The sequence below is a fragment of the Lepidochelys kempii genome, chromosome 4, assembly GCF_965140265.1.
Source record: "Lepidochelys kempii isolate rLepKem1 chromosome 4, rLepKem1.hap2, whole genome shotgun sequence".
Taxonomy (NCBI): domain Eukaryota; kingdom Metazoa; phylum Chordata; order Testudines; family Cheloniidae; genus Lepidochelys; species Lepidochelys kempii.
Window position 1 is genome coordinate 1,493,784 of NC_133259.1, and position 18,280 is coordinate 1,512,063.

The 18,280-nt window shown below is 49.8% G+C and overlaps 1 protein-coding gene and 1 long non-coding RNA gene across 2 annotated transcripts in view; one reads left to right on the forward strand and one right to left on the reverse strand.

Moving 5' to 3' along the window:
- Positions 1-4,633, reverse strand: part of ERI1 (exoribonuclease 1) — a 31,244-nt gene extending 26,611 nt beyond the window's left edge. Inside the window, exon 1 of the mRNA XM_073340171.1 lies at positions 4,349-4,633. Coding sequence (XP_073196272.1) covers positions 4,349-4,438 — 90 coding nt within the window. The 5' untranslated portion in view covers positions 4,439-4,633. The remainder of the gene's footprint in view (positions 1-4,348) is intronic.
- LOC140910065 (uncharacterized) lies at positions 4,546-17,089 on the forward strand. Its single transcript, XR_012158415.1, has 3 exons — positions 4,546-4,982; positions 12,767-12,944; positions 15,660-17,089. It is a non-coding gene; the product is annotated as an uncharacterized lncRNA (long non-coding RNA).
- Positions 17,090-18,280: the final 1,191 nt, after the last annotated feature.

Here is an 18,280-nt window from a genome sequence, read left to right on the forward strand (position 1 = left end):
CAGCAAGGAGCGGTTCAGCAACAGGCTGAGCCAGTGCAAAACGATTGTGGAGTGTGCTTTTGGCCGTTTAAAGGGCCGCTAGTGCTCTTTGTATGGGAAGCTGGACCTGGCCGATGACAGCATCCCCGCAGTTATATCCACCTGCTGAACTCTCCATAACATTTGTGACGGGAAGGGTGAACAATTCACTCAGGCATGGAACTCGAAAGTTCAACACCCGGAGGCTGAATTTGAACAGCCAGAGAGGAGCTGCAAGGATTAGGGATGCATTGAGGGAGCAATTTGAGGCTGAAAGCCACCAGTAATGTCTGGTGCCCTGCACAGGAGCGAAGTGCAGTGGTTCCAATGTTAGTAGGAATCTGTGTTTGCTCTGTATGATACACTGACTTGCAGGGCCTGTTGCTTTCCTTGGCTAAAGTATCTTTTAGTTAATGCAATGATAAAGAATGTTTTCAAAGCCAAAAAATTCATTTGTTGAAAAGAAACACAACAGCTTGGGAAACAGAAAGGGCAATGGGGTGGGGGTGGGGAACGGTACAATCACAGATTTGCATATGTCCTGTTATCATACTCAGCCTTCCTGTCTGGAGTGCTGTGCAATGAGTGCTACACTTAGAATCATAGAATCATAGAATATCAGGGTTGGAAGGGACCCCAGAAGGTCATCTAGTCCAACCCCCTGCTCAAAGCAGGACCAATTCCCAGTTAAATCATCCCAGCCAGGGCTTTGTCAAGCCTGACCTTAAAAACCTCTAAGGAAGGAGATTCTACCACCTCCCTAGGTAACGCATTCCAGTGTTTCACCACCCTCTTAGTGAAAAAGTTTTTCCTAATATCCAATCTAAACCTCCCCCACTGCAACTTGAGACCATTACTCCTCGTTCTGTCATCTGCTACCATTGAGAACAGTCTAGAGCCATCCTCTTTGGAACCCCCTTTCAGGTAGTTGAAAGCAGCTATCAAATCCCCCCTCATTCTTCTCTTCTGCAGGCTAAACAATCCCAGCTCCCTCAGCCTCTCCTCATAACTCATGTGTTCCAGACCCCTAATCATTTTTGTTGCCCTTCGCTGGACTCTCTCCAATTTATCCACATCCTTCTTGAAGTGTGGGGCCCAAAACTGGACACAGTACTCCAGATGAGGCCTCACCAATATCGAATAGAGGGGAACGATCACGTCCCTCGATCTGCTCGCTATGCCCCTACTTATACATCCCAAAATGCCATTGGCCTTCTTGGCAACAAGGGCACACTTCAGGATGGCTATACTGCATGGTGATGGGAGTTGAGTACAGAGGGTAAGGGTCGTAGTTTTTAGGGCTGGGTGGTGAAGCTACAGGTGTTGGAGGCAGCTGGTGGCTGTAAGAACCCAGATGTTGGGGAAAGTGGGTTGGAGGTGACATGGGGCCACAAGGGAAAGGGTTTGGGACAAGGGCTGCAGGAGGGGGGTCAGGCACGGTAGTGTTCCGCCTACATGGCTACGAGCACCTGGATCTAGTCCGCTTGGCGCTCTATTATGCTCATCAGTCGATCCGTGCTTTGCTGCCGGAGCACCGCGCTTTTGTGCCGGTGCTCCTCATTCTGCTGGTGGATCCTCCTTTCACTGTCCCGCCACTCCTTCACTTTTTGATTTTCATTACTTGAATGCTGCATTACTTCATGCAACATGTCTTCCTTGCTTCTACGTGGCCTCTTTCTGATGTTTTGGAGTCTTTCGGCTGGTGATAACAGGGACAGTTGAGATCTCAAGGTTGCATCTGTAAAGTCAAAATGCAACACTTAACAGAGGCAGCATTGTTCACACCAGACAGAGCAATGATTCCCCATACTTAAGGGCAAGCACAGTCTACACAATAGCATAATTTGCCCGTCCCAACACAAGCACACATAACCCACAGGAGCCCCAAAATGGGGAGTAAGCACAGGGTCAAGCGTGACTGATTGTTTCACGGCTGTACTGTCCTCTGGGTTTCTGTGCCTTGGGGAGAGCCAACAGCGGCAGGGGGCCCCCTATACTGAACATTGTCCCCACATTTTCCACAGGAGTTCGTCCTGGAAGATATCTCTCTGCTGAGGGTGACCTGGGAAGCAAGGGAGGGTCTTCTACTGCAATGCAAATTCCGCCCTGGCCCATATGCAGCTTGCCTGTGTGCAGCAATGGTCCCCCCGCCCCTCACACAGCACAGTGGCACGGACAAATTAGCCTTACTGGGATGAGGACAACAGTGGTTCTCCTGAGAAACCTGTGCAAGCGCATTACCCAGCTTCTGCATGAGACCTTTGAAGAGAGATCACTGAGGCTGATTACCACGATGTGAGAGAGCACATCAACGCCCTATTCTGCATCTAGGCATGCATGCATCCCTAACCCTCCTCGCCCCAACAGCCCGCACCAAACAACTTCCTTCCCAAAATAAAAGTCCCTTACCAGGAACCTCCTCTGGTGTTTGTCCTTCCCCAAACACCGGCAGCCGCGACTGGCTACTTTTCTCCCGGCTTGAGAGCAGCTCCTGGCTGCATGCATCTAGGGATTCCAGGGTGTCTTCCTCCGCCTCAGCACCCTCGCTCCCGCTTTGCTGCTGCTCCTCCTCCTCCTCCCGTCTTGTTGAACTGGGCTCTGAAGTGTCCATGGTGATACTCGGAGTGGAGGTGGGGTAGGCCTAAAGTATCACATCCAGCTCTTTGTAGAAACGGCAGGTCATGGGGGCAGCACTGGAGTGGCTGTTTGCCTCGCGGGCTTTGCGGTAGGCATTCCGCAGCTCCTTCACTTTAACCCTGCACTGCAGTGCCTCCCGGTCATGGCCCGTTTACATCATGCCCCTTGATATCTGCCCGAAGGTATCGTAATTCCTACAGCTGGAGCACAGCTGCTACTGGACAGCTTCCTCCTCCCAAACACTGGTGAGGTCCAGCACCTCGCCACTGCTCCATACTGGGAATTGCCTGGCGCTTGGAGGCATGGTCAGCTGGAAAGATTCGCTGAGAGCACTCCATGCCTGGCTGAGCAAACAGGAAGAGGATTTTCAAAATTCTCAGAGAATTTAAAGAATTCTGACAGTTGATCACCTGAGGGCAGCGCAGTAGAGTTCAAAGTGATGACCAGAGTGGCTAGCACAGGCATTGTGGGACACTTCTGGAGGCTGATCAGAGTGCAGTAACAGACCAGGGCATCCACTCTGGCGCCGCGGCGCTCCCGCGGGGGCGCCCCAAATTTTATTCCACTCACCGAGGTGGAGTACCAGGAGCAGACCAGCTGCGGAGTCAGATTGCTCTACGTGCCTTGCCAGTGTGGACGGGTAGTGAGCTAGTGCGCCCGGGGCTCCTTTAATGCACTGTAATTCGCAAGTGTAGCCAAGCCCTAAGACTGTTTATCCAGAAATCTGAGTTTCTAGAGGTAATAGCTAGATTTTTGTAAGCATGTGTTTACATACAGAAGTTATACCAGTAAAAAGTATGGAATGACTTTAAAGCACTATAGTTACACTGGCGTAAGTCCCTGTGAGGGACACACTTACTCTGGTAACAGTGCCCTTTCCCAGGTTAGCTTTGGAAGGGTTTCAAGGCCTGGTCTACACTTAAAAAACTTAGGTTGACATAGGTACAGCGCTCAGCGGTATGAAAAATCCACAGCTTCCTGAACATCATGACTAACCTGACCTAAGCCCTGTGCAGGCACAGCTAGGTCAATGGAAGAACACTTCTATTACCTAGCGACCCTCGCCTGGGGAGCTGGTGTTTCTACAGCGATAGAAAAGCCGCTTCCACTACGGGAGTCTGCATCCCCGCTACACGGCCATGTACTGTAGCTACCTGCCTGTCGCCTGGACTAAGCTCATCATCATAGTGAACTGCTCCCCAAAAACACAGCAAACGCCTCCTGGCGTTATCGCTTAACTAGAAGAATTCTTCAGGAGCAAAGACTGTTGACGGGAGCTCAGCACACGGGGACCAGGCGCTCGCCAAGGCTCTCCACGTGCCTTTTGGGGTGTTCCGCGCTGCCCCTGGGCCCCAGCCGCTCCCTGCTAGCCCAGCGCTGGGCTGAGAGCAGCGCTGCTCTCCTCCGTGGCCAGGGCCGGGAGCAGCCCGCGGGAAGGGCGGGAAGCAGCGCGGCATGGGGGCGGGGGGAGCCCTGTGCCCCAGCAGGCGCGCGGGCAGACCCCCAACCCACACGGCGTGACGGCGCAGGGCACCCCGCGCGCGCCCGCACACACGGCGTGAGGGCAGGGAAGTATCCCGCCGCGCGCGCGCGCACCCACACACAGTCACAGCCGTTGTGGCGTCACGTGACGGCGGTGAGGCCCGTTGGGCCAGGCGGTGGCGAGGGTTCCCCGCGCGCGAGCGACACTGACCGGGGTGTGGCTGGGGAGGGCGGGCCGCTCTGCGCGCGCCAGCGCCTCATGGCGGGCTCCCTGCGGCCGGTTCTCCTTCTGCTCCTCCATCGCCCCGCCGCTCGCCCCGCCGCTCTCGGCGCTGGGAAGAGGCGGAGCGGCCGCTCCCTCGTGGCACGGACACGTCGCCACGCAGCCCCGCCTCTCCGGGCGGGCGGGGCGCCGGCGGCGTTTCCCGGGCCTACAGCCGGTGGCTGCGTGGGAGTCGCTGGGGCGACCCCGGGCGGTGCCCGCCGGCCCCTTGGGCCCTTGCCCCGTGGCCCTGTCACCTCCGGCCCTCGCGCGGTCTCCCGCGCTCCCCGGGACGCGCCGCAGCCCGGCCGGGGCAGGCCTCGGCGGCGCCCCAGACTGGGAACGGCCTGCGGCTCCCCGGGAGCGGGGCAGCGCCTGCCTCGCCAGCCAGGGCGGGCGGCGGGGGAAGGCAGCGCGGGCGGTTAGAGCGGCCCGTCAGTCACGCCCGGGCCGGGCGAGCGGCCCCCGGGCATTCTTCTGCCTGTGCTCCTGGGAGAAGCCCTGCGGGCGGCGCGGTGCCCTCTGCACCCTTAACTGCGTGGCTGAGGGGTTTCCCGCCCCTGAGCAACCTGGTTATGGCGATGTAAGTTTATCGGGTAGACCTGGCCCTGGACTTAGCAAGTTTCACCACTTGTGCATAGAATTATCACCCCTTGTGTAAACGTGCAGCTTTACACCTGAACGCACCAAAAGCGGGTGAAGGGTTGGTCCCCTCCATTTACCAATTCTGGCATGGAGCCAAAGAAATAGTAAAAGCTGGTATGCTTCTTAGGGTTAGGGTTAGGATCAAAAAGAAAAGGAGGACTTGTGGCACCTTAGAGACTAACCAATTTATTTGAGCATAAGCTTTCGTGAGCTACAGCTCACTTCATCGGATGCATGCCATGGAAACTGCAGCAGACATTGTATGCGCACAGAGATCGTGGGGCAGTGCCTCCTCCCACCCCACTGTCCTGCTGGTGGTGGCTTGTCTGGAGTGATCATCGGGTTGGGCCATTTCCGGCACAGGTCCAGGTTTTCTCGCCCTCCACCCCCCCACACACAGACACGCTCTCCTGCTGGTGGTGGCCCGTCCAGGGTGGCAGCTCTCTTCACAGTGTGCATGGTGGTCAGGGTGGGCCGTTTCCTGCACAAGTCCAGGTTCTCTCACCCCCTCACTCCCCTCCAAAAACCACACACAAACTCACTATCCTGCTGGATAGTAAAGAGAGTGGTCACTTTGGATGGGCTGTTACCAACAGCAGAATGAGTTTGGGGGGGGGGGGAGGGGGAGTGAGAAAAGCTGGATTTGTGCTGGAAATGGCCCAACTTGATTATCATACACATTGTAAGGAGAGTGATCACTTTAGATAAGCTATTACCAGCAGGAGAGTGGGGTGGGAGGAGGTATTGTTTCATGGTCTTGCTGTATATAATGTCTTCTGCAGTTTCCACAGTATGCATCCGATGAAGTGAGCTGTAGCTCACGAAAGCTTATGCTCAAATAAATTGGTTAGTCTCTAAGGTGCCACAAGTACTCCTTTTCTTTTTGCGAATACAGACTAACACGGCTGTTACTCTGAAACCGGTTAGGATCAAGGAACTATGAAGGCTCCAGATTACCTTAAAGCCCTCAGTCCCCTGGTTTGAATGCTCCCGTTAGTATATGTTCATAGTCCAGAGGCTGGAGCAGGAAAGAGGCAAAATGTTCTGCTGAGAACAGGCAGGCTCAGTGCACAGTACAAGCCCAGCACTACGGGCACCACAGAAGGAGGGATGAAAACACACTCTGAGATGAATGAAGCTGTTCATACCTCTCAGTGCCATTGTTCCAGGCTGCATTCATCTCCATGGTAGTTCAGATCTGGGCTAGGCACTCCACATCACCATGCTCCTGCTCTCTCCTGCCTCCAGCTGGTACATGCCCCCGTCACAGCCCCATGACCTCTCCAAGTTCACAAGGGTCACAGAGAAGTAAGGAGGAGGGCGGAGTTGGCAGGGTGTGCGTGTGGTGGACGAGGTGGAGTAGTTTTTGTCTGTCGTGGCAGTGATGGGGGAGTATGTGGGAGGTTGGAGCAGTGAGGGGGGTGGGAGGGCACTGGAGAAGGGTAGGGACTGTGCCAGTTGGGAGGGGAATTCTACCCCTTGGCCAACCTTTGCCCCTTAGGGCTGTGCTCTGACACAGCTACTGAGCTCTGAGGGACCAGTGCAGCCCTAGACAACGACCCCTATCAGCGGAAGGGACCCCCAAACACTGTTCTTGTGACTAGAGCATTGAAGAACTGGGGTTTCCAAAAACTATTCTTCCACAATCTCTCACTGAATAGGGGCTCATCCTCAAAGGAACGTTTGCTCCCTGGGAACTCAGAAAACAGCAAAACCACAAAGAGAGGGAAAGTTGGGCATCTTCCTTTCAGTAACATTTGCGGGGGAGTGGAGTGCCCCTACCCCTTATCTACAAATACCCCTAGCGTTTACAATTAGTCTTCATGGCTATTGCACCAAGCCGAAGGGGAGTGCTCCAGGGTTCCCCTTCCTTCCACTGTTTCTTGCTGGGGGAAGGAACCCAGAATTCCTGTCCTTCCACATGTGACCTCCGCCAGCTGTGAGGAGGGGGCTCCAGGCTTCCCTGAATGCTGCTGCTTCGAGGGGAAAGGGGAGGTCAGCACAGTGCAGGGGGAGAGGGGGGGATGGAAGTGGGTCAGAGCTGTGCAGTGGGAAATATAAGGGGAGTTTCAGTGCTGGCCTCCCAAAACCACCTACATCCATGGCCTTCCATTTCTACCCTCTTCGAAAATGTCCTCCCTTTGAGTCCATGCCAGTCCCTGCACTATTCCTGTGTCCTCTCTCCAGCTTCTCAGCCTGCAGGGCCTCCACCAGTGCCCACCCTTTGGCTTATCTGTATAAATAAGTTAGCTTGAGCTTTTGCAGAAGGCTCACATATATCTGGGTGCATTGGCAAAGCGCTTTGCTAACTTATTTATACAGATAAGCCAAAGCAAATTTAGCATAGGAGACAAAAGGAAGCAGAAACTGACAAATATACATACATATCTTATTTGCATACTAACGTTTACCAATCTCCTAGCTCAGTAGGAGCTCTAAGTTAATTAGTTTGAGGCCCATTGTCTCACACTCCTTAATGTTTCTCTTCCTGACAACTATATTTCAACAAATCTTTCAAGCAGCACTTCTTTAATGAATTATAATTTCAATATAATTCATTCTACTTTCACAATCCCTCCTTTTGGTCAAGCTACGCAATGACCAACAATGACTGGGTTCCACATGTCAATCGTTCTTTATCTCTTTGTTCATCAGTGATATTTAAAATCATCAAATTAGCGCTCTGGTTTGGGGCAGCTATCTGTGTAGCATGCCTGACACAATTTTGGATACAACAGGAAAGTAACTGAAAACATACAAAAATTATTAGGATTCCAAACAGGAGAGTTAGGGTTCCCTGAAACAACCAGTTTTGTCAGTACCAATTGTATTTGTCTGTGTTTACCTATATCTTGTTAGGTTTCAGAGTGGTAGCCGTGTTAGTCTGTATCAGCAAAAAGAACGAGGAGTCCTTGTGGCACCTTAGAGACTAACAAATTTATTTGAACATAAGCTTTCGTGGGCTAAAACCCACTTCATCAGATGAATCCACTGGAAAATACAGTAGGAAGATATATATAGACACAGAGAACATGAAAAAATGACTGTTGCCATACACTAAAATGAGAGTGATCAATTAAGGTGAGCTATTATCAGCAGGAGAAAAAAACCTTTTGTAGTGATAATCAGGATGGCCTATTTCCAACAGTTGACAAGAAGGTGAGCGTAACTGGGGGGTTGAGGGGGAAATAAGCATGGGGAAATAGTTTTTATTTTGTGTAATGACCCATCCACTCCCAGTCTTTATTCAAGCCTAATTTAATGGTGTCCAGTTTGCAAACTAATTCCAATTCAGCAGTTTCTTGTTGGAGTCTGTTTTTGAAGTTTTTTTGTTGTAATATTGCGACTTTTAGGTCTATAATCGAGTGACCAGGGAGATTGAAGTCTTCTCCAACTGGTTTTTGAATGTTATAATTCTTGACGTCTGATTTGTGTCCATTTATTCTTTTGTGTAGAGACTGTCCAGTTTGACCAATGTACATGGCAGAGGGGCATTGCTGGCACATGATGGCATATATCACATTGGTAGATGAGCAGGTGAACGAGCCTCCGATAGTGTGGCTGATGTGATTAGGCCCTGTGATGGTGTCCTCTGAATAGATATGTGGGCACAGTTGGCAACGGCCTTTGTTGCAAGGATAGGTTCCTGGGTTAGTGTGTGTGGTTGCTGGTGAGTATTTGCTTCAGGTTGTGGGGCTGGCCTGTCTCCCAAGATCTGTGAGAGTGATGGGTCGTCCTTCAGGATAGGTTGTAGATCCTTGATGATGCGCTAGAGAGGTTTTAGTTGGGGGCCGAAGGTGATGGCTAGTGGCGTTCTGTTACTTTCGTTGTTGGGCCTGTCCTGTAGTCGGTGACTTCTGGGTGCTCTTCTGGCTCTGTCAATCTGTTTCTTCACTTCAGCAGGTGGGTATTGTAGTTGTAAGAATGCTTGATGGAGATCTTGTAGGTGTTTGTCTCTGTCTGAGGGGTTGGAGCACATGTGGTTGTATTGTAGAGCTTGACTGTAGACAATGGATCATGTGATGTGGTCTGGATGAAAGCTGGAGGCATGTAGGTAAGTATAGCAGTCAGTAGGTTTCCGGTATAGGGTGGTGTTTATGTGACCATCACTTATTAGCACTGTAGTGTCCAGGAAGTGGATCTCTTGTGTGGACTGGTCCAGGCTGAGGTTGATGATTTAGTTGGGGATTGGTCCTGCTTTGAGCAGGGGGTTGGACTAGATGACCTCCTGAGGACCCTTCCAACCCTGGTATTCCATGATTCTATGATGGTGGGTTGGAAATTGTTGAAATCATGGTGGAATTCCTCAAGGGCTTCTTTTCCATGGGTCCAGATCATGAAGATGTCATCAATGTAGCACAAGTAGAGTAGGGGCGTTAGGGGACAAGAGCTGAGGAAGTGTTATTCTAAGTCAGCCATAAAAATGTTGGCATACTGTGGGGCCATGCGGGTACCCATAGAAGTGCAGCTGATTTGAAGGTATACATTGTCTCCAAATGTGAAATAATTATGGGGGAGGACAAAGTCACAAAGTTCAGCCACCAGGTTTGCTGTGACATTATCGGGGATACTGTTCCTGACGGCCTGTAGTCCATCTTTGTGTGGAATGTTGATGTAGAGGGCTTCTACATTCATAGTGGCCAGGATGGTGTTTTCTGGAAGATCACCAATAGATTGTCGTTTTCTCAGGAAGTCAGTGGTGTCTCAAAGAAAGCTAGGAGTGCTGGTAGCGTAGAGCTTGAAGAGAGAGTCCACGTAGCCAGACAGTCCTGCTGTCAGGGTGCCAATGCCTGAGATGATGGGGCATCCAGGATTTCCAGATTTATAGATCTTGGGTAGCAGATAGAATACCCCTGGTTGGGGCTCTAGGGGTGTGTCTGTGCAGATTTGTTCTTGTGCTTCTTCAGGGAGTTTCCTGAGCAGATGGTGTAGTTTCTTTTGGTAATCCTCAGTGGGATCAGAGGGTAATGGCCTGTAGAATGTGGAGTTAGAGAGCTGCCTAGCAGCCTGTTGTTCATATTTCGACCTATTCATGATGTATGACAACACCCATTTTTTCATGTTCTCTGTGTATAGATATATCTTTCTACTGCATTTTCCACTGCTTGCATCCAATGAAGTGGGTTTAAGCCCACGAAAGCTTATGCTCAGATAAATTTGTTAGTCTCTAAGGTGCCACAAGTACTCCTTGTTCTTTTTGCTTATTAGAAGATTAACAATGTGATCCAATTAGCTTGTAGATGTTAAACTTCAGTTCCTAACTGTAATGTCTGTTACTATATTCTATTGATTCAGAGATCAAAAAGGAATGTTAACTTTAGATGAAACTTGGGTGTAATAATATCATTGTCTATATATCTCTTTGAAGTTTGTGGTAAACTGTTTATGAACTGCTTGAATGGTTAATTACCTTATGCTAATGAATGCAGCTAGTTACCGGTGTGAGCCTAGGAAACAGAAACTTACTTCAAAGCAACAATGTATGTTACCTATTCTTCATCCAAGAGATCCGTGCTGTGGTGTCTGCTGTCAAGAGGCTCTCACAACCTGCTAGAGAACTGTAAAAGAACTCTAGGGCTTGATCCTTATCTCAGATCTACTTGAACTTTGTCAGGGGCAGTTTAAGTCACAAGACTTAGATCTCCAGGTCCACCGCTAATTCTCATGGAAGACTTGCACTTGCAGTGGTTCTCAACCAGGGTTACATGTACCCTGGGGGTACACAGGTCTTTCAGGGGGTACATCAACTCGTCTAGATATTTGCCTAGTTTTACAACAGGCTACATAAAAAGCACTAGCAAAGTCAGAACAAATGAAAATTTCATACAGACAATGAGTTGTTTATACTGATCTATATACCTTACACTGAAATGTAAAAAGAAAAGGAGTACTTGTGGCACCTTAGAGACTAACCAATTTATTTGAGCATAAGCTTTCGTGAGCTACAGCTCACTTCATCGGATGCATACCGTGGAAACTGCAGCAGACTTTATATATACATAGAGAATATGAAACAATACCTCCTCCCACCCCACTGTCCTGCTGGTAATAGCTTATCTAAAGTGATCATCAGCTGGGCCATTTCCAGCACAAATCCAGGTTTTCTCACCCTCCACCCCCCCACACAAATTCACTCTCCTGCTGGTGATAGCCCATCCAAAGTGACAACTCTTTACACAATGTGCATGACAATCAAGTTGGGCTATTTCCTGCACAAATCCAGGTTTTCTCACATCCCCCCCACCTCCATACACACACAAACTCACTCTCCTGCTGGTAATAGCTCATCCAAACTGACCACTCCAAGTTTAAATCCAAGTTAAACCAGAACATCTGGGGGGGGGTAGGAAAAAACAAGAGGACACAGGCTACCTTGCATAATGACTTAGCCACTCCCAGTCTCTATTTAAGCCTAAATTAATAGTATCCAATTTGCAAATGAATTCCAATTCAGCAGTTTCTCGCTGGAGTCTGGATTTGAAGTTTTTTTGTTTTAAGATAGCGACCTTCATGTCTGTGATTGCGTGACCAGAGAGATTGAAGTGTTCTCCGACTGGTTTATGAATGTTATAATTCTTGACATCTGATTTGTGTCCATTTATTCTTTTACGTAGAGACTGTCCAGTTTGACCAATGTACATGGCAGAGGGGCATTGCTGGCACATGATGGCATATATCACATTGGTGGATGTGCAGGTGAACGAGCCTCTGATAGTGTGGCTGATGTTATTAGGCCCTGTGATGGTGTCCCCTGAATAGATATGTGGACACAGTTGGCAACGGGCTTTGTTGCAAGGATAAGTTCCTGGGTTAGTGGTTCTGTTGTGTGGTATGTGGTTGTTGGTGAGTATTTGCTTCAGGTTGCGGGGCTGTCTGTAGGCAAGGACTGGCCTGTCTCCCAAGATTTGTGAGAGTGCTGGGTCATCCTTTAGGATAGGTTGTAGATCCTTAATAATGCGTTGGAGGGGTTTTAGTTGGGGGCTGAAGGTGACGGCTAGTGGCATTCTGTTATTTTCTTTGTTAGGCCTGTCCTGTAGTAGGTAACTTCTGGGAACTCTTCTGGCTCTATCAATCTGTTTCTTTACTTCTGCAGGTGGGTATTGTAGTTGTAAGAATGCTTGATGGAGATCTTGTAGGTGTTTGTCTCTGTCTGAGGGGTTGGAGCAAATGCGGTTGTATCGCAGAGCTTGGCTGTAGACGATGGATCGTGTGGTGTGGTCAGAGTGAAAGCTGGAGGCATGCAGGTAGGAATAGTGGTCAGTAGGTTTCCGGTATAGGGTGGTGTTTACGTGACCATTGTTTATTAGCACTGTAGTGTCCAGGAAGTGGATCTCTTGTGTGGACTGGACCAGGCTGAGGTTGGTGGTGGGATGGAAATTGTTGAAATCATGGTGGAATTCCTCAAGGGCTTCTTTTCCATGGGTCCAGATGATGAAGATGTCATCAATATAGCGCAAGTAGAGTAGGGGCTTTAGGGGACGAGAGCTGAGGAAGCGTTGTTCTAAATCAGCCATAAAAATGTTGGCATACTGTGGGGCCATGCGGGTACCCATAGCAGTGCCGCTGATCTGAAGGTATACATTGTCCCCAAATGTGAAACTGAAATGTAAGTACAGTAGTTATATTCCAATTGATTTATTTTATAATTGTATGGTAAAAGTAAGCAATTTGTCAGTAACAGTGTGCTGTGACACTTTTGTATTTTTATGTCTGATTTTGTAGGCAAGTAGTATTTAAGTGAGGTGAAACTTGGGGGTACGCAAGAGAATCAGACTCCTGAAAGGGGTACAGTCGTCTGGAAAGGTTGAGAACCACTGGCCTGTTGAACTATAACCGATTGAATTGATTCTGGAAGGACTTTTGCAAATCAGCAGGTCACCATTTCTACTATGAAACTGACGTAAGAACTTTATTCATATCTATAAGTATAATTATCTTTTAACCATAGTAACTCTTTTCTTTTTTAATGTATCTTAGTTTTGTTCATAAAAATTGACTGTAAGCGTGTATTTGGGTAAGATCTGAAATATACATTGATCTCGTGGTGGGTAATGTGCCCAATCTTTTGGGATTGGTAGAACTTTATATTAGTGAATAAGATTTTATGTAATCCTCACCATATTAGACTTGGTTGCCTGGTTGGGAGCCAAAGGATGGATTGCTTAAGGGGAACCATATTTTAGCTTCTTGGTAACCAGTTTTGTTACTGACTTGGTGGCTCTAATTATTGGAATAAACCACCAATTTTGGGAATCGTCTACCCTGTTCTTTTCAGTTTGCCCTGATTGAGCCATACTTTGCAGTATCGGGTGCTAATGCTACAGATAAACGCCTGAAGCCAGCCCCTCTTCTCACTGACATCAACAGCAAACCACCTTGCCTTTTCTGGACAAAAACAGTGCCTCACAGCAAAACTCTTGGAAACTGGTGACATCTGGGACAAAAATCAGTGATGGCCCTCAGTGACCATGGCTTAGGCTGAGCAAACCCCCAGTAGGCATTAAAGCTGCCTAGAATTAGGGTGACCAGATGTCTCGATTTTATAGGGACAGTCCCAATTTTGGGGGCTTTTTCTTATATAGGCACCTCTTATATATCTATATTATATTATTATATATTATATTATTATATATTATATATATATATCTTATATAGGCACCCCCACCCCCTGTCCTGATTTTTTACACTTGCTGTCTGGTCACCCTACCTAGAATCCATGTGGAAGATGCTCAGTCTAACAAGAGAGAAGACTAACACAATGTAAGATTGCTGCATCTCCAGGCCAGGGTGCCCCCTGTGGCAGCGTGCGGGTTCGGGACACACACCAGATGAAGCTGTAGGTGGCTCACAAATGATAGTTCAACCTACCTGGTGCAGGTTCAGCATGTTAATAGGCAGTCTATATCGTGAGCCTCCGAGGGTGAGGGCTGAGCACTTAAACCTTCATGAGCTCCGGCCTCCTGGCTGGAGCAGCCAATAAGAGTTGATGGCTCAGACTTCCTAAGATGAGGGCTGAACAAACAAACAGGTAGCATTTCCAGCCACTGGCCTAAAAGTCAGAGCACACCCAGATCTGCATATGGGGCTGGAGGTAGGTGGACCCGGGCCCACCCTGCTCCAGCCCAGGGCCCTAGAAGTGGTGTGTGACTCTGCCACAGGGTCAGCGGGAAAACATGCAGTCTAGGGGGACCATCTTTTTGAAATGCAAAAATAGGACACATGCAGGAGCCCCGCCCCTTCTTGGCCCCATCCTTGCTCCTCCTTTCCCCCTGAGGCCCTGGCCAGGCCAGAAGCCAGAGCTCGGCACTGGTAAGAGCTGCCCAGGGAGCCAGGCCATTGTGGGGAGCCTGGACCCTCCATCTGTCCTGGGTGGGGCCTTGGTGGGGGGAGAGGAGCAGGAGGCATGGCCTTGTGGCAAGGGGCGGGGGGCTAAGGCCCACCTCAGCCCGCTCCCGCCCCCACCAAGAGGCTGGTGCTGCCCTTGAGCCTTGGGCAGGCATGGAGCAGTGCCACAGGGAATCCAGGACAAATGTTGTCCCAGAGTCATTCAGCCTGGGACTGGGACTTGAAATGTACATTCTGGGACTGTCCCGCCTAATTAGGGATGGATGTTCACCCTAGTGTGGTTGCTACCTTGCATCCTGGCAGTACCATCGGACCCAAGTCTTGTTTCCCTCGCCTTCTTCCTACCAGCTCCAGCAGGTGCTGCTCCATCCCTGCTGGGACCTGGCTCTCAGCCTCCTGGTCAGGCAGCCATTCCACTTGTTTCTCTCTGGGGTTGTCCAGTTCCTGGGACAGTGGGTCGCCTTTCCTCCCTGCTGCCGGTTGCGGGCTCAGCTGAGGGCTCAGGTACCTGGGATGGAGGTCTGCCTCCTAATCTGGTCCAGGCCAACTGAGTAGCAGGGCCTTGCCCTTATACTGCCTTCCCTGCACTGCACTTCCTGTGAGGGAGTCGGGTGAGCTGAACCCCCCAAGGCAGGGTTAATCCCTCTGTGCAGGAGGGAGGCCATGCTGCTTCACTACACACAGGAAGACTTTTAGCAATGCTGAGTTTGGTGAGTGCCCCCATGTGATGACCAGACTGAAGAGGGCATATCCCAGAAATAACTATACTCAGCCTGCCCTACGTTTAATCCATTCTAGGGCATTTTCGCCTACATGATCATTAAGGTAATGTCAAAACTGACAAATGAGGGATTCATTTACTTACTGCACCTGCCTAGCCAAAGTAGAACACTGATAGCAAAGCTGAGCTACTGACAAAGAGATCAGGTACCCGCGATAATACGTGTTCACTGCAGGAGCAAGAGCACATACCATTGTATCAGCAGCACAAGAATAACTGAGTTAGCCTCAATGTGGGACAATTGCAAAACACCCTACTTGGAACTACTCCAGGAGAAAAAATAATTCACAGATATAGTGACTCCCCTAGGCTGGATGAACAGACAGCTGGGCTCACAGGCAGCCACTGCCTGAAAATGGTAATCACGCTCCCCCTGCCACTCAGACATATCCCTAGCTGTAAGAGGCAGACTGTAAACTACGCATTCCACTGTTGCCAACTCTCCTGATCTTATTGTAAGTCTTGCAATAGTTGATGTTTTTCTTAAAGGCCCAGCTACTGGAGCCATGGGATTACATAAGAATTCCAGATTTCAGCTTCCAAGAAAAGGTTCTATCTCCCTGTGCTTGTGAAGAAAAGCTTGACACCATGACCCCTGCAGGCTGCAGCACCAGGCAGCCAGGAGACACACCCCACAGTTCGTACTGTTAAAACCCCTGGGATTTGTGGGCCTGATGTGTGATTGGGACAGCTCAGGGCTGGCACCGTTGAGGAGACGTTGAGCAGACAATGCTGGTGACGGGGAAGGGCTGGCTGAAATACATCAAGAAGCAGACGCTCCACGGCAAAGCCCAGCTCATCCATTGTGTGGTAACAAAAGGGCTCTCACAGAGCGAAACAGGCCTCCATGCTCAGAGCACTCAATCACCTGCAATTTCATCACTAGGGAGGGCCGTTCCCCAAGGGCTCCACTCGATTACCTCCCCTGGGTTTGGGGGGAGCTTAACCCTTCCTGCCTCTAATGAAAATCAGTGGGGCTGCCGGGGGCACTGGTGCCCTGCTGGGAGTCCAGGGGGCTCCAGGCCTGCCCTGCCAGCAGGGGAAAGCACCAAATGGCAGAGAGGAATTATCCCGTGGGCAGTCTCTTACCAGCTTCCTCCTTCCTGCAGGGAGATCATAGAATATCAGGGTTGGAAGGACCTCAGGAAGTCATCTAGTCTAACCCCCTGCTCAAAGTAGGAGCAATCCCCAATTTTTGCCCCAGATCCCTAAATGGCCCCCTCAAGGATTGAACTCAGAACCCTGGGTTTAGCAGGCCAATGCTCAAACCACTGAGCTATCCCTCCCGCTAGAGCAGGGAAGGGAGGAGCCTGCTGATTCCAGCCCTCCTTCCTTCCAGGGGAAGAGGGAACTCTGCCCCACCTCCCCCCTGCAGGATCCAGGGCGGTCGAACAGCACCGCCCCTGCTATCCATAGAGAGGGCAGGTGGGAACAGGAGGGTTGAGCCCTTACACAGCTCCACACAGCAAACACACATGCAGGGCTGCTGAGGGACACATATATTCCCTTGCCCCTGTTCCCTGTGCTGAGCTGTCCCATCACCCACCACGATGGAATGTCATGCACCCTCCAGAATCAGTGACCTCCCTCGGTTCACCTCTTTGAACCTATTCACATGCTTTATTACGTAATGGGTCCAAGCTGAGCTCACAGTCTCGATTGTGGGTAAACACGACCGTTGCCCATCCTATTCGTTACAAATAATCATATCAGCTGGAAAGTGAACACCTGCTTCTGCCCCAGTATTTGCCATAGGCCCATCAGCAACCCATTGAGGTGGTGCACCCAGATAAGAATGTCTTATATAAAGATAACATGGCCAATGAAATTATTGTATTTCATGCCCCTGGCAAGGCGCTTACGGTTCTGGCTCCTGTTATGTGCTCAGATCCCACTGTCCACGGGTAGCTGGCAAAATTAATGAGATGCATTTTTCTTAACTTTCGGGAACCGACTACTCATCCCAATGGACTGAGCTAACTTTCAGCTACTGGAGATTCCTATGAAACCCAGCCCTGACCAAATGTTATGAAATGACTTCATCCATTAGAAACTCCTTGGATCTCTTCTGGATGAGGCCCCACGCCCAGTCGCCCCAGATTTGTATTTCTGGGCTACTGCCTTGTGGTTTGGATTCTAGGGGCCTCCCTTACTGAAGATGTCATGTTCTTTTTGAGGTGTCTCTGGAAGGGGATAGGGGTCTCAAAGAGTAAGCCTGATCAGATTGGAGAAGTATGAAATAGTCCCATGCAGATACTCACTGGGTTACAGCCCCGGGAGAACAGAATGCTCACTTCCACGTATAGACTCAAACAAACAGCAATTGTTGGGTACAAAGTAGCTGCCTTTTTGGAAGCATATTCAAATTGGCTTCCATATCGCCTCCCATTATCCAAGGCAACAATTTCTCTGGACACACTAGGCTTCCCCACTCACCTCCATGCAAAATTTAGAACCGCCTGTGAAACACAGTGGGGAACCTACAAGCTGGAGCAATGGCTTGAGGATTTCCAAACTAGAGCTGGGCCAAACGTGTGTCAGACACGCTGATGAGGGCTAGAGCCCGGGCAAGCTCAGCCAACTAGGTGACTATGAAATCAGGTCATTCGCAGAGCTGGGGAGCCGACAAATCTCTCCCCACCAGCTGCCCTGTGGCTTCTGAGGATATTCATTGTAGGAATGTGAGCGAGGACCCCAGCATTTGTTGGAGGACAGGGTCATTTGGAGAGGCCTTTCTGGGGCCAGCCCATTTGGTCTGGCAGCAAGAAGTCTGTGCATAATTGTGTGTGACTCTGTGGGAAAGCTGCAGTTATTTTAGCACAGCCAATCTGAGGAATTTGCTGAGATTTCCTAGCTCACTCCAGATTGTTTTTAATAGTGTCCCTTTCAGGTTCCATTAGGGGTTTGTTAATCTGAGTGATTATTGCTCATTTCTGTCACCAAGTTAGGGCTATATAAATATGCCACTGTTTTAATGCCTATTTTATAAGTGTGTAATATCGGCATCTGGAGAGAGCAGCCTTCACGCACACCCTTAGACAGGCAGAACTGCAAGGTCTCACTGCATGGATGAAACAATGGTGGAGGGAAGAGGGGGATTTAGGTTGATT